We start from the raw sequence: 17222 nt of genomic DNA on the forward strand, positions 1-17222 counted from the left end.
AACAGAGTTGGTTGTTTTTAGTGACTGAACAGTGTGAAAGAAGACGAAACATGTCGATGTTTTCAGTTTAAAAAGGACATTTCTGTTGTTTTATCAGAGCTGGTGATTAGTTCACTCATCATCTGAACAACAGAGGTTGTTTCACTTTTCTATAAAGTTTTATAGTTGGAGTTAAAACGACAAACAAAGAGATGGTTTCAGCTTCTGTGATGTGAAGACTTGACTCTGTCCTGAGGCTAAAAACAGCAGACGTGACCCGTGACTCTGACAAACTGTGGCTAATTATTATTTCCATCATCATATGGCTGCTCATCTGATGATGGTTTTTCTTGACTATCGACAAAATATCAATCGATTAATGTTGGAAAACGGTGACGGTTTGTCCAAACCAACGCCCCAAAGAGCCCGAAACCTTCAGGAGTAAGTAAAGGTAACATCCGCTGATTATAGACTCTTTGTTTCTTTATGGGTTATTTCTGTTAATATACTATATTCATGCTTCACTGCAAAAACTCAAAGTCTTTCCAAGAATATTTGTCTTATTTCTTGTCCAAATGTCTCATTTCTAGTCAAAACTAATCTCTTTCCACTTAAAATAAGACTCATCACCTAAAAATTATCTTGTTTTTAGATCATTTTCACTTGTTTCAAACTAATTTTCACTTGAAATAAGTAGAAAAATCTGCCAGTTTTTTGTGCTTATAATAAGGAAGAAAAACTTGCTCCACTGTCAGATTTTTCTACTTATTTCAAGTGAAAATCTGCTTGAAAGAAGTAAAACGTGTCTAAAAAGAAGCTACTTTTTAATGTGATGAGTCTTATTTTTAGTATAATGAGATTTGTTTTGACTAGAAATGACATTTTAACTAGAAATAAGGCAAATATTCTTGATAAGATTTTGAGTTTTAGCAGTGTTTGTGTTTGCCATGCTGTTTTTGGCAACGTTAGAAATGATAAATTAGCTTTAAAGGTTTCATTAATAGCCTAAATGTAGTTTATTATCACTGAAAATGTGAACCCAGCTGGTTTTTTAGTGTTTTTGCGTTTAAAAACATGACAAAAAGTCAAAGGAAAAAAAAGATTTACCAGAGAACATGCAACCATTTCCTTGGTAAACTCTTTCTTGATTTTTATTCACTCTAATTAATGGATAATGAAAACAGTCATTAGCTGCTGGTGGGCTACAACATCCCATCAGACTAATGGCAGCGATGACGAGGCTGAAGCTGGAGCTCGGTTGCTAAGAGCAGCAGAGTGAAACTCATTCACGTGAAGGACTTTTTTTTTTTTGCTCTGTCAATAAAAAGCAGCAGCAGCAGAATGAGTTGACAGACTTGAGACGGGGTAATGGATGTGGAAGCCGCTCCTCCTCCTCCTCCTGGTGTGGGTTATTGCAGATAATGTGAGTTTATTACACGCGGCTCAGGCTTAAGAGGCTCCGGCGGGACGGTCTCCCTAATGGCCCGCTGTAAAGAGTCTGTGCTGAGTCACGGTCCCTCAGCGAGCTGCTGTTCTGTTCTTGAAGGGATAGTTCACCCAAAATTGAAATCTCCTCCCCCTCATGTGGACTAAGGGCTGGGAGAAGTTTCAGAGTCCTCCGTGGCTTCTCTGAGTTACAGGGGGTCTCGGCGTAGCAGTGCATGTCCATATGACGGTTGCAAATGGATACCAACTGTCTTCATAACAAAAAGACACACCAAAAAACATCCAGATACCTCCATGCTGCTCGTATGTAATGTCCCTCTGGTATTGAAGCCCCGACATGAGAAATTGTCCTGAAAAAATTAAATAAGTCTATATTTTAAGCTCCCAGTGTCTCATGTTGGGGCTTCAATACAAGACGGACATTACATACGAGCAGCATGGAGGTATTTGGATGTTTTTTTATGGACATGCACTGCTACGCCGAGACCCCCTGTAACTCAGAGAAGCCACGGAGGACTCTGAAACTTCTCCCAGCCCTTAGTCCACATGAGGGGGAGGAGATCATGAGGAAAATTTCAATTTTGGGTGAACTATCCCTTTAACGTCTCCATCCCTGTTACATGTGTGGTCACTGTTTACGTCCTAGAGGAGGAAGCCTTTGTGTGTGGCCTTTGCTTTTATTCACCAACAAGCTAATGGTGTGGTTTTGTCTGAGTGTGTGTGTGTGTGTGTGTGTGTGTGTGTGTGTGTGTGTGTGTTGCACTGCAAAAACTCAAAATCTTTCCAAGAATATTTGTCTTATTTCTTGTCAAAAAGTCTCATTTCTAGTCAAAACTAATCTCTTTCCACTTAAAATAAGACTCATCACCTAAAAATGAACTTGTTTTTAGATCATTTTCACTTGTTTCAAATCTGGTCATTCCTCCATTGTGAGAGAAATGAAGCTGCATCACATCACACTGCAAAAATTCAAAATCTTACCAAGAATATTTGTCTTATTTCTAGTCAAAATGTCATTTCTAATTCTGCTTAAAATAAGATTCATCACATTAAAAAGTAGCTTGTTTTTAGACACTTTTTACTTTTTTCAAGCAAATTTTCCACTTGAAATAAGTAGAAAAATCTGCCAGTGAAAGCAAGTTTTTTGTGCTTGTAATAAGAAAGAAAAACTTGCTCCACTATCAGATTTTTCTACTTATTTCAAGTGGAAAATTTGCTTGAAAGAAGTAAAAAGTGTCTAAAAACAAGCTGCTTTTAATGTGATGAGTCTAATTTTTTCTATAATGAGATTTGTTTTGACTAGAAATGACATTTTGACTAGAAATGAGACAAATATTCTTGGTAAGATTTTGTATTTTTGCAGTGTGATGTGATAATGCAGCTTCATTTCTCTCACAATGGAGGAATGACCAGAAGTTGAATCAGTAATAACTCCCTCGTCCATGTCGGCTTCACCCCCGGAGCAGGAAGGAAGGAAGGACAGCAGGAAGAGTCTGAAGGCCAAACGGAGTTCAGCTGCACTGATTTATTTCACATACACACACACACACACATACACACCTGTGACATTTGTGTTTGTAGTGTTTCCAACCGCAGGTGTGTGTCGAGTTTCACTTTGTATATACTACTACACACACCCTGGCCTTTCACACTGAGACTTTGTGAGTCATTCAGTGACTCCAGTGAACAAACAGTGTGACTCTAAGAGGAGGAACTAATTTATACAAATGTCATTTACCAAGAAACTTTCCGCATGCTGCTTCAGCTTCATTAAAGGGGAATTTCTGTTTTTTACAATCTGGACCTTATGCAGAATGCAGCCTCTAAATAACACATTATCTGCAGAGAAACTCCTTCATTTCACCAATATTTAGTTCTGATAGGCTAGTGCTATTCCCCTCTGAGTCCGGGGTTAGCTGTTATCAACATCCAGGGTCTGTAGGTTGACCTACTGACCTCTGACCTGGATGATGTCATCTCTGAGCGCCGCCCGGCTCATTCTGATAATAATCATTCTGCTTCGGCATTCGGGTCCATTTTTATCTCAACTAGCCGGAGCTTTAGTGAGTCCAGGTTGAGGAGAGGAAGCCTGTGGAAGCTGAACTTCATCCAGCTGCTCATTTTGTTCTGACAAGTCAGAAACACGTAGAAACAAACCGTAGCATTAGCGGTAGCAACAAGCTCAGAGATGACATCATCCAGGTCAGAGGTCAGTAGGTCAACCTACAGACCCCGGATGTTGATAACAGCTAACCCCGGACTCAGAGGGGAATAGCACTAGCCTATCAGAACTAAATATTGGTGAAATGAAGGAGTTTCTCTGCAGATAATGTGTTATTTAGAGGCTGCATTCTGCTGCCCTGTAGACTCCATTATACAGATATACGCGGCAATTCCCCTTTAATTTATCTCTAAACTATTTTACATTACACTTTCCTTTTCATTTAGTCGCCTGTCAGTGATGTGGTTTCCTGCCAGTGCCACATAAATGTCTATTTATATCACATTTTTCAATACAACATGGTCGTTTTCAGCTGTTTTGTTGTTTTTTATAAAGAAAACGAGATGAATGATTTTCTTTATCGTACGTCTGGATCTGAAGTCATTAGAGGAGAGCAGAGTAAATGTTTCCCTCCATCAGGACCGCCCTGCGTCTGCTGAGCTGTCGGCACTGATCGCTGATCAAATCACATCAGATCACATGATGTTGATGTGGTTTCCTGCTGCCTGGCGGTTGAATCTCTGTCTGGTTGTAGAGAAGACGACACGACACCTGAACGTAAAAACCTCCTCAACGTCTGGATCAGAGAAACAAGCTCAGGTTACTTTTATTGTTCCTGTAGGTGGATTTGTTTTGCAGACAGATGATGACATGACGTCCTTTTGGAAAATATATGCAAAACACAAAACACAATGAAATGTAACACAAAACCAACACAAATGAGCTGACTATAAACATAATGATAAAAGTGCTAAAAGTAGACTTGTACTTCTTGAGACCACTTTACTGTGGTCTTGGTCTCGTCTCGGTCTCGACAGTGTTTGGTCTCGGTCTCGTGTCTCTCGGTCTGGGACCGGCAGAACGGTCTGGAAGGGATTTGTAGTCTACAACATCCAGGCAGCCATGCTTTTTTATTTTTAGTATCATTATTTATGCGCCCCCCCTTCAAGTGGTACCAATCACATTTTTTGACACAGACGCGTTGGTACTCGTCCTCTCGCGTTCTACAACTCATGCAGAATAGAAAAATATGGTGTATGGTTTGGTGTATGTTTTTTTTTTTTTGTCTCGGTCTCGGTCTTGAGCTCAACTGGTCTTAGTCTTGACTTGGTCTGTCTTGGTCTTGGTCTTGTCTTGGTCTTGATACTCTCTGGTCTTGGTAGTGTCTAGCTGAAAGTGCTCAAGCCTCCACCAATCAGGGCATAAAAGAGAGACAATAAGGGTCAATGAAAAAATTACTCGGGTAAAAATTAGATAAATAAGAAGCCGGTGCATATTCTCATTTTTCCAGGTCATAGTATCTCAAAGGAGGTTAAATGTAAAGCAACTGGACTTAGTTATTTGTCTAGGAAGACGTTTCACCTCTCATCCAAGAGGCTTCATCAGTTCATGTAGCATCTGACCAGGCTGGGACTGGTCCGATGCGTACATGTCTTCCTAGACAAATAACTAAGTCCAGTTGCTTTACATTTAACCTCCTTTGAAAAAAAAAAAAAAAAAGATAAATAAGAAACAATGTTAAAATGAAGTTAAAGCAGAAGTAAGTGGTCCGGTGGTTTTGGCTAATGCTGCGTTCCAGGCAGGCTTTTGAAACCGTAAATTACAGCTTCAAGTCACAACTTACGACTTTGTAGCGTTCCAGGCAACCCACTCGTGTTTCTCCGACCTGTTTTACCGGTGAAAGTCACTATAACGGCCACTCGTAACTTCTGACCCGTGAACTCGTACCAGATCGAACTGGTACCACTTCACAGGTCGGAAAAATACGAGTTGCCTTGAACGCACCATAACAGTCCTCGTCCCTACGTCGCCACATTCACGGCGTTCCTTGGCTGCACACACAGCCCTGCATGCCGTTCTCTCTCCTCATTGGATAAAAACTGTAGGATACGATAAATGTTTTCTCCTGGGCTCAGAGCAGAGCAGAGTGACTGACAGACCCGTGTTTCAGACCAAACACTCTATAGAAGTGATTGCTGTCGGAAGATACAACTATTTAAGACTTAGATTAACACAAATATATCACTTACTTCTGCTTTAAAACCCAATAAAAATAAAACATAAACCAATAGAAACCAAGCTTTTACTGATATAATGACCTTGTCTGTTGTTGTTGTTGTGAAGATGAAGATTCCTCTGTGGATACTTCAGAAAGCAGCAAACAGCTGTGGTGGTAAAACTCCCATGATCCCTCACTAGAGGCAGAAACTACAAACCAACCGTGCATGGAAATAAAACACTCAACAAAACCAAACAGATTCAGGGAATTATGTCAAACATGTCCCACTATTTTACTAAAAGTAATTGAAAAACTGTTTGATGGATGATAATAAAAGATAAAATGTAATTGTTGATGATGATGATGATGATGATGAATGGACGTTGTGTCGTTCCATTTAATGAACAGGAGCTCTGATCAGCTCAGTCAGGCAGAATAAAGGTTCAAAGTCTCTTTACATGTTGATTTGCATCATACACAAATCGCAGCAGGTGAGCGACGACAACAACAACAACAGTCAGACACACAACAACAACAACAGCTTCATCATCACACTGAGCTGTTGTGGGTTTTATATCCAGGATAAATAGATTTTTATTTTAAAGCGGCGCCATTAAACAGCTGAGACCACACACCATCATCATCATCATCATCATCATCATCATCACTGGCCCTCCATGGAAACCTGTTAATGATCTCATGGTAGGACTTGATCCACGTGTGTGTGTGTGTGTGTGTGTGTGTGTGTGTGTGTGTGTGTGTGTGTGCAGCCAGACCTACTAATTAAACAAACAAATGGCAATTAGCTGGAGCTCCCATAAGTCACAGAGACAAACACAACAGACTGTCGCACTAGAAACACAGGAACAGCTGCTGATGATAAACAGCCAATAGCATCGAGCCGCTGGTGAAATATTTAGGCTATTTCATATTTATTTCAGACATGTAAAACAAAATAAGGCTCAATTTCAGTTTGTTCCTTCGTCTGTACGTAAAGAACAAAGAAGTTGAAGAACAAAAATCGGAAACAAAAACACAATGCAAATCAGAAAAGGTGAGAAGAAACTGTGCTTATACCTGTATCTGAAAATACAGTACAATGGTTGTTAGTAGAAGTGTGTGATATTAACAAAAAATTAGCAATTCTTTATAAAAGATAGTTTGATATTTTGGGAAAACCTAGCCAGCTAAAGCTAATCTAGCTTAGCACAAAGACTGTAAACAGAGCTAACATGGCTAACTGGCCAGCAGCACCTCTCAAAGTCTCATCCCAGGTAGTAAATTCACATTGAATCAGTGTTGAAATATGATTATCATTATGATAGATCATATTTTCAGCCACGCAACTGGTAGCCTACTAAATCATCACCTTCACCACTGTCTTCATGTAAAGCACATTGAGTTGCCTTGGTATGAAATGCGCTAGGCTATATAAATAAAGACGCTGCCTTGCCTTCAACTTTCACCCAAAAGCAAGTTGATTTTACATTAAAACAATGTTACTGGATCAATTCTGAATCAACCTAAATCTTTAAGTCTACATGTAAACATAACATATGTTATCTTACCTCATTTTAAAGCTCATAAGTCTAAGAAACATGAATTCACAGTAGCCTGCATTAATTTGCTTGCCATGCTGTTACTTTACGGTTACTGTGGGGTGTAGTGTAAGTTTCACACAGACATAAGAGAGGCTATTATATTCATCGTTGATAGTATTATGACAAGCAACTGAAAGTTTACACCAAGATCCACTGTTGTTGTTGAATGCTTGAACTGTGTAGCCAGTTTACAGCTGCTAATTAGTTTGTCTTGTTAAAATAGATTTAGTAAGAAGAAGCACCACTCTGAGTTATTTAGATCTTTTAGTGAACAAAGAGCAGCTGTGTCTGATATTGTTCATGTGAATGTGATTTTTTTTTTCTGGGCTGTTAGAACAATTAGCTCAGACAGGAGGCTAGCAGTTAGCTTAGCTGTTAGCTCAGACAGGAGGCTAGCAGTTAGCTTAGCTGTTAGCTCAGACAGGAGGCTAGCAGTTAGCTTAGCTGTTAGCTCAGACAGAGGCTAGCAGTTAGCTTAGCTGTTAGCTCAGACCATGGATGTATTACGCCAGGTTCACACCGGACGCGGAAGCGCCGTGAAGCGGAGCGGTCGCGGAAATCGAGCGCGAGCCGCGTCCCTCCAGTTCACACCAGACGCTGATTTCTCCGCGGCGGTCACAAGCGCCTCTGCTCCTCAGCTGTTGTTTACTCACATTCAGAGCTGTGTTTTTTATATCATGGATGAGTAAATAACCTCATATAATTATAACACCGTGTGCTGTGGGTCAAACAACTCCCTGTACTTCTCCACTTCCAAGATTAATTTCACGTCGTCCTTCTCTTGACAACAACTCGTCTCTGCCTCTCTCCCTCTCTCTCTCTCTCTCCCTGTTTGTTGTTTCTGTTTTTGTTGTTGTTTCCCACTCCGTGTCTCCCTTTCCTGTGTGTGTGTTTTCATCTCTCTCGCTCTCTGTTGAGAGTCTGACAAATATAAATAAGATCGCATTTGTCAATTGCTGTATTTTATTTTGAAAAGTGTTTTATTTTGAAAATTGACCGGATTCTCTCGTTGTTTCATGTGTGACTTCCTGCCAAGATTGACGCGATTGCTCGCGGCTCGCGCACAAAATAGAACAGACGCCGAAACGATAACTGCACGGCGCGAGCAATCGCGGCGCGAGCAATCGCGGCGCGTCGCGTCTGAACTACACAACCTGTTAACTTGGGCGCCGAAGGGACGCGGTCTCCGTTCCGCGGCTCAGACAGAGGCTAGCAGTTAGCTTAGCTGTCATCCAGTTTAGTCTGCAGTTGTCACTGTTAGAGCTGTGACAGTCATTAATGCATTCAGTTCATCTACTTAGATCAATTAGTTTAATTGATCTAATCAGTTAATCATTTCATCTACACACCAAGCCAATGTCTGTGTGTCTTGCTTTGCTGGAACCAAACACACTGTTTTATAGTTTACTTTATTTATTTATTTTGAAACAAGAAACCTTTTTTTTAAATTTTTTTTTTTAATTCTGTCGATACAATGAGATAGCCTAATCAATAATTTCTCTAAATGTTGCAGTACTAAACAGTCAGACATCAGCTAGCTTACTGCCAGGTGTTTATAAAACACTATACTGTTCCTGGACTTGTTGGGATGTATCAGTGTTAGCGAAGGCCTCGGCTGTGTCAACCTCATGTTCAGGTTGTGGCTCAGGTAGACGGTGTAATTATGAATCTGGTCTCCGTGGTGACGGGCTGGGCTCGCTGATGACTGTGCAGATAACAACCTGTACCACACACACACACACACACACACACACACACCACCACCACCATAGCAGCAGCACAGAGTGCTCTTGTCTTGTGTTTGGTAGCTACTGTATGAGCACTTGGGAGAAATGCCATCAACCCAGAACTCAAACCCAGGAGAGAAACACCCTTTTTTTGTTTTGGAAATCAGACACACAATGTTGTAGAAGGTTTTACAGCAGAAATGATCTCTAGGACCTTCAAGGATCTCAACCTGGTCAACTAGTAGCTATCTGGTCAGCCAGGTAGCCTACACTGCAAAAACTCAAAAACCTTCCAAGAATATTTGTCTTATTTCTAGTCCAAACAAATCAAATTATACTCAAAATAAGACTCATCACATTAAAAGCAGCTTGTTTTTAGACACTTTTTACTTCTTTCAAGCAGATTTTCACTTTTTTTCTTTCTTATTACGAGCACAAAAAACCTGCTTTCACTGGCAGATGAAATTATTTCAAGTGAAAATTAGTTTGAAACAAGTGAAAATAATCTAAAAACAAGTTATTTTAAGTGGAAAGAGATTAGTTTTGACTAGAAATGAGACATTTTGACAAGAAATAGGACAGATATTCTTGGAAAGATTTTGAGTTTTTGCAGTGTATCAGCCATCTGACCAGGCTGCTACCAAATGGCTGATATCTAGGCCTATAGCTAAACTCCTGTTTGTTACTACTGTTCTCATTCAAATTACGTGCTGGTTTTCTACCCGGAAGTAGATGTAATCAAAGAGGCGATTCTGTCTATTTATGCCATTGTAGTAGGCTACCTACATATTTGCATTAGGAACATGTCCCTGGGGTTTCCAGTGGCTCGTTGACCGGGTTGTGATCCTTCAAGGTCCAACATGTCGTTTCTGCTGCAAAACCTTCTACAACATCGTGTGTCTGTGTTATCTGCCTTTGCCCCCGGGGTATCGGTGACATTTCCTGAGGTAGTTGTGAGGCTACGCGGCTCACACGTTGCACTTCACTGCAAAAAAATTCCCCGTTTCCCAAACAGTGGAACGTCGCCTACGTCTGCAGCTCGTGACCTCTGGTGACCTCTGACCCAGGAACAGTGTGTGAGTGAGCACATGGAGGGAAAACAATCGCTGGACCTTTCTGAATCAGACTGAAAGAATGTGAGTGAAAGTGTGTTGGGAACAGGCTGGCCCCGGGTCAGCTCCGAGCTCCGAGCTCCGAGCTCCGAGCCGAGGCTGCCAGCTCCTTTTTTTAATTTATTTTTTTATTCCTCTTCCCCCTGGTTTCCCCCCGAGACTCTGATCCCTGGCTTTCCTTAAAGATTCCTAGCTCAGCTGCTCAGCTGCTCTGTCACGGTTGTTGTAGTGTTACACGCTTTATTAGAGGAGGAGGCCGAGGCTGAAGTCCTGTCATACTGTTCAGCACTCTGTGTGTGTGTGTGTGTGTGTGTGTGTGTGTGTGTGTGTGTGTGTGTGTGTGTGTGTGTGTGTGTGTGTGTGTGTGTGTGTGTGTGTGTGTGTGTGTGTGTGTGTGTGTGTGTGTGTGTGTGTGTGTGTGTGTGTGTGTGTGTGTGTGTGTGTGTGTGTGTGTGTGTGTGTGTGTGTGTGTGTGTGTGTGTGTGTGTGTGTGTGTGTGTGTGTGTGTGTGTTCTTGTACATGCTACGTTGTGAGGACTGGAACGAGTTTTTAACCAACAGACTGAGGACATTTTTGGGAAATGAGGACATTTTGGCCGGTCCTCACTGTTTCCAAGGGCTGTTTGAGGGTTAAGACGTTAGATTATAATTAGGTTTAAATTAGGTTTAGAGTAATGGTTAAGTTTAGGTTATAATTAGGTTTAGAGTAATGGTTAAGTTTAGGTTATAATTAGGTTTAGAGTAATGGTTAAGTTTAGGTTATAATTAGGTTTAAATTAGGTTTAGAGTAATGGTTAAGTTTAGGTTATAATTAGGTTTAAATTAGGTTTAGAGTAATGGTTAAGTTTAGGTTATAATTAGGTTTAAATTAGGTTTAGAGTAATGGTTAAGTTTAGGTTATAATTAGGTTTAAATTAGGTTTAGAGTAATGGTTAAGTTTAGGTTATAATTAGGTTTAAATTAGGTTCAGAGTAATGGTTAAGTTTAGGCATTTGTTTAGGATGGTTAAGGTTAGGGTTAGGGGATAGGGGATACATTATGTCAATGACATGTCCTCACAAAGATAGATTTACAAGGGTGTGTGTGTGTGTGTGTGTGTGTGTGTGTGTGTGTGAGACGACATTTACAGGACGGCTCAGTGTCTTTTTACGTCTCTAAACTCTCCTCTCTCTGTCCTTTCTCCTGCTCGGTCTTTCTGGAGCAGTCTTCTGTTCTGTCCCGGTCTCCGAGGACTCACCAGCTGTGTAGTGTTTTAGTGGCTGGCAGCACAATCCATGACCTAGTTAAATATGGACTGAGAACAGGAAACCGGAGGAATGGATGGCAAATGGGAGCTCCACTTTTTATTTTTTTTATTCTGGGTCTGTGTTGTTCTGGCTCCACCTCGGCTGCTCGTCCCTTTGAACCGGTGAAAGCTGCTTTAAAAACTCTCCGGTCTTTCGCATATCGATCTGTCCAGGACCTCCTTCCTTCTGGTTTTAGGTCCTTGCTGTGTCAGTTCCTCTGAGACCCACAGATAGACCATAATAATAGGGTAATAATAACAATAATAGATAGATAGAGGGTCTGGCTGCAGGCAAGAGTAGCTGAGTCTGAAGCAGCTTTTTGTTTTTTAGGACGACCAATTAGCACAAATAGGCCTATTGCTGCCTGGTGGCATCAATCGCTGTGCAGGAATAGAAACCACAATTATTAACTCCTTCCTTCTCCTTTTGTCTTTAATGATGATCTCCTAAAGACATAAAGTTACAGACGACACCTTCCCTTTGTTTATTTATTTCCATCTTTTCTTTGGGGGGGCAAACTTGAGTCTAATGACGCATTGATTGGTCAGTAAAACATGGACCAAAAGGTGTAAAGTCATGGTTTATTGTGCTTTCCCTTTGTACATCAAGATATGCATCGACAAGATGAAGATAAAGAGCAAAAACCACAAAACCAAAACAAGACAAAACCAGACAGAATTCATATTATGGTTTATATTTGCAAAACAAAAGAGAAGACTAAGAACAGAGAAGCTTGACTCTCCACTTCTCCATGTAGTCCTGTAACCCTTTAGTGTCAGTAATGTTGGATTTGTACTTTTTTTTTATTTTTAATTTGCAGATTTAGCTACAGTTTTTCAATTCAAGATTATTCCAAAGATGAACTCCTTTACTCATGTGACTTGAACTTTTGCATGATGCCACTGTGATATTCTTGTGTCATGTGGAACGGCTCAGGACGCAGTGAGACCTTCCTTCTCCTCCTCTTCCTCCTCAGACTGTTGAGGTGGAAACAGACAGCAGGTGGTTGGTTGGTTGATTGACTGGCCCCTCCCCCTGCGCCAGGGGGAATGCACATGTAAATGTGGGGTGGGGGGTCTTATGTCTTATGTTTTATGTTCTTATGTCTCTATGTAATTGAGGTGTATGAAATGTGGGAATGTATGTAAATGTATGTAAGTTGCACTTCTCGAGGTCGCTCTGTACCAAATGGAAAGGACAAATAAACTCATCTATCTACGTATCTCTCTCTCTCTGACAGGTCTAATGCGAGCGCTGGTCATGGACAGATGATGGACGTGGAGACGTCGTACTCGGACTTCATCAACTGTGATCGCACCGGCCGCAGGAACGCGGTGCCGGACATCGGCGGGGAGGAGGGGGCAGCGGGGGCAGGGGGGGCGGCGGGGGCCAGCACCAGTCAACTCACCAAAGACCTGGAACAGATGGACCTGAAGGCTGCAGGTGAGGGTTCACCAGGGGGGGAGTTGTAGTTCTCCAAGTGAAGACCACTTCCTCGTTCGAAAAGCTGCAGTTCCCCATCCGGCCTCTGGGGGCTGGGACCAGAAGGGAGCAACTCCAACTGACCTCTGGCTAAGCCACACCCCCAAAAGTGATGAGCCAATCACAGTGCGCATAGCTAGCCCATACACTCGGACATTCTCTGCTTCCACCTCCATTGAAATGCATTGCACTTAGTCAGTTTTCATTGGTTTTTATATGTTTTTTCTTGACATTTTAAGTTTAAAATGTTCAAACGGTGTTCATGGGGTACATGTAACTCTGACACTAGGTATCCTGAGAGGCCACGGGGGGGATTTTTTTTAACCTTTTCCTAAGCCACATCTCAACCAAGAGAAGTGTCTGCTCTGGATAAAGTTATGCAGTAGACCACAACACCAACTAAACCTGGATAAACTTAACAAGGATGTCTACATCTGTTCTAAGTTAAGTCAACAACGTAATTGAGGCAACATATCGTCAGAGATGTTTAGATGTTAGCCAGCATCACAACTAAGCATAAAGTCTGCTAGCTTAATGCTAACGTATAATGTAAAACTCCATAGACAGGCTAACAGAAGTTAGCCCGTCGCTATCGGCCTTTCGCGGCAACCGACAGCCATAGCAGTAAAGCTCAGTGAAGTTTTGGTGACTTCCAGATGATATTTAATCTTTCTGCCTCCAAAAATCATCAGTTGCCTCCTGTGAAATGTCTCTTACGTGTTTACGCTTCAAATTCGTGCATAAATTACGTTGAGTGACAGGTTCACAGAGAGTTTACCGGCCGTTAATTGGTTGCTTTGAGTTCAGTGGGCGTGTTCTCAGCCGGCTAACCGCAGCACCTCTCCAAATATGGCAAGTAGACTCCACCTAAAATCCAAGATGGCGCAGTTCAAACCCCCGTAGTAGCGGCACAAAACAGACTCCCCCAGACCAGTGTGTGACGTCACGGTGCTACGGCCGTTCTGTTTACAGTCTATGGGATTTACCTGTAGCTACACCACAGTGTTTCAGAACCAGCGGCCCTCGGCCCCCTGGTGGAACTCGGTGTAATTGCAAGAGGTTCATAAAACCATAAAATATCATTTAATTGAGTGACTTTACAGACATTTATCAGTTTTACTAAAGCTAAGATAATTGGTGTTTTTCCCAATCCCGTGTGTTTAAATGGGAAATTGGTCGTATTTTAATAAGGAGCCACATTTTGATGGTTTATTACGCCGTTACTACAAACTCAACACTTGCTGTTTTCATTTCATTTCACCTTTATTTATTCAGGGAAGGTCAATGAGAGCGAGTTCTCTTTTTCAATGACGCCCTGATTATATAAACACACAGTTATATATTATACAAATCATAATCAACAACTACATACTGTACAGGCTGGAGAACAGTTGATAGTAAGTTTTTGAAGCTATCTAAAGAAATGAGGTGATCCAGTTTCAGACAGCTTTGTAGGTTAGTCCACTTTGAGGGGCATAAAACTGAAAGTCTTCCCCAATTCTGTCCTGATACTGGGAGTGTTTAAGACCAAGGAATCCTGTGAACGAGTGCAAGTTACAAACTCTAAGTGAGATTAAACTGGCAAGGCAAGGCATCTTTATTTATATAGCGCATTTCATACCAAGGCAACTCAATGTGCTTTACATACAGACAAAACACTAAAAAAAGGAGCATAAGACAGAATAAAAACAAACAAAACACTAAAAACAGAGTTAAAGCAGCAGTAAGCGATCCGGTGGTTTTGTCTAACTTCCTGTCAGCCGATGGAGTTAGCAGCCCCCGCCCTCGTCATGGATCTATTGGTCCTCGTCCCTACGTCACCACATTCAGGCGCATCCCTTGGCTGCACACACAGAGAGGACTGCCCCTTTATGCCGTTCTCTCTCCTCATTGGATAAAGGTTGTAGGATACAAGGAAAGTTTTCTCCTGGGCTCAGAGCAGAGCAGAGTGACTGACAGACCCGTGTTTCAGACCAAACACTCTATAGAAGTGATTGCTGTCGGAAGATACAACTATTTAAGACTTACATTAACACAAACATTCACCTCACTTCTGCTTTAAGAGCAAATAAAAGTAAAATAAAAGAAAATAGATAAAGTTTTAAGTTCTCAGCTATAAGCACGTGAAAAGAGAAATGTTTTTAACCTGGATTTAAAAGTGCTTACAGTGATTTCAGTTCTGCTGGTAGTTTGTTCCACTTGTGTGCAGCATAACAGCTAAATGCTGCTGGTAAGATAAACAGGTAAAATTTCAAGCAAGGCTTTGTAAATAAAAACCATGCAATGTTGTTCCCTCCTTACACTTGTCAAAGTGTCTTGTCAAATTATTATTTTCTTGTCAAATTATGAGCCCGTTTCAGTGGACAGTCTCCAATTATTTCTCAATTGGGCTTTTATTGTGAAATACCGCACAGGAAGATGGTGTAAAACTCACTATTTGCTCTTTATTTCACACAACTGGAAAAAAAACAGCATTGAAATTCCTCAGGGTTGTTAAACATAATCCAGCATGCAGGGGGTCCAGACGATTGAGTCTAAACCTGGTAAATAAATATAAACACATTTGTGCGTGCAGCTGTCAAACTGTTGAACTTAAACAGTTCACAACAGTTTATAAAGTTGAAGTCTGTTAATGTTTCAGTCTGTGACTCATCACTGAACCTCCAGAGCCGACGTCCAGTCAGGTGAAGGAGTTAAAGTGGATTATTTTAGCTGTTATCCTCCACCACCAGCACCACCTCTACTCTCAGGACTTATTCACCCATTAACCCCCAAAACATTAAAAAAAGAGGTTTAAATTATTAACTGAACTTATTTCAGCGGCTGAACTCAGGACTCAGACTCGTGTGTTCATGACAACAGATCCATGAAACTGCTGACTCGTCACAGACACAGAAGTCGACCTCAGCAAAAAAATATTCTGTTGAACATTGCGACATTTTTCCTCCTTCTGTGATTCTGCAGCAGTTTCACTCAGAACTCAGTCTCATGTCGCCGCCTCCACATGAAAGCAGCACCAACAACTGAAACTATATAATAATAATGATAATAATAATAACTTTATTTTACACAAATGCCATAAAACCATAAGAGTTGGACCACGCAGCAACACAAGAACCCAACAACACATTGAGATCAGGACTCACACTGCAAAAACTCAAAATCTTACCAATAATATTTGTCTTATTTCTAGTTAAAATGTCATTTCTAGTCAAAATAAATCTCATTCTACTTAAAATAAGACTCATCACATTAAAAAGCAGCTTGTTTTTAGACACTTTTTACTTCTTTCAAGAATTTTTCACTTGAAATAAGTAGAAAAATCTGATAGTGGAGCAAGTTTTTCTTCCTTATTACAAGCACAAAAAACTTGCTTTCACTATCAGATTTTTCTACTTATTTCAAGTGAAAATTAGTTTGAAACAAGTGAAAATGATCTAAAAACAAGTTCATTTTTAGGTGATGAGTCTTATTTTAAGTGGAAAGAGATTAGTTTTGACTAGAAATGAGACATTTTGACAAGAAATAAGACAAATATTCTTGGAAAGATTTTGATTTTGAGGTTTTTTTTTTGCAGTGTTAGAGAGCAGGATGCAGTTAAGAATAAATAAAATAGATAAAAAGGGGGGGGGTATGCATGATAAAAACAAATCGATCAGATACAGTAAGATAAGAAAAGATGGGATAAAAGAGTTAAAACCAAAGAAAATGTAAAGTAAAACAAAAAGCATCTGAGTAAAACTGAGATAAAATAGAGGATGACATCACAGAAAAGTCTGTAAAAGTGGATAGAAACGATTTTATTGTTAATGTTTGAAATGTTTCTGTTGGAAACTCGTGATGTGGATGAACTTCCTCCAGAGAAAACCCTGATCAGCTGACTGAGAGGAGCTGAGCGGTTTGATGATGATGAGGCTAATTGATTAAAACTGTCTGAATTTACCCAGAATTCATGGCAGATTATAAAGAGGCTCAATGTAATGTAATGGATTACAGTGTGTCAGTCTGACGCCGGTTTAGACCAGTTCAGTGTCTACTACTACTGGATTTAAAGGGACATTGTGTAACTTCTCCTGTTCTCTATTCATAAAAAATGGATTATTTGGTTCTTCAGTCTGTTTTTCATTAATCAGTAATCCCCAAATCGTCTGTGAAAAGTCACCGCGGTAACGCAGTGAGGAGGAATGGAGCGTTACATTGATGCTGCATTCACCTGCAGTCGGGCAGACGGCCGTCGGTAGGCTACACTGCAAAAACTCAAAATCTTTCCAAGAATATTTGTCTTATTTCTTGTCAAAATGTCTAATTTCTAGTCAAAACTAATCTCTTTCCACTTAAAATAAGACTCATCACCTAAAATCGATCTTGT

At 40.7% G+C, this 17222-nt stretch overlaps 1 protein-coding gene across 4 annotated transcripts in view; it reads left to right on the plus strand.

The window, feature by feature from the left end:
* Positions 1-17222, plus strand: part of pkig (protein kinase (cAMP-dependent, catalytic) inhibitor gamma) — a 43470-nt gene that overhangs the window by 21714 nt on the left and 4534 nt on the right. For 2 of the 4 annotated variants that reach the window (XM_085782996.1, XM_085782997.1), the window contains exon 2: positions 12612-12814. In XM_085782996.1, coding sequence (XP_085639122.1) covers positions 12640-12814 — 175 coding nt within the window. In that variant the 5' untranslated portion in view covers positions 12612-12639. Of the gene's footprint in view, positions 1-308; positions 421-9985; positions 10110-12611; positions 12815-17222 lie in introns of those variants that run through there. The other 2 variants (XM_085782993.1, XM_085782994.1) reach the window with 2 other exon arrangements.

This window comes from Trachurus japonicus, chromosome 7 (genome assembly GCF_045865225.1).
Source record: "Trachurus japonicus isolate A0001 chromosome 7, Traja_1.0".
Classification (NCBI taxonomy): Eukaryota; Metazoa; Chordata; class Actinopteri; order Carangiformes; family Carangidae; genus Trachurus; species Trachurus japonicus.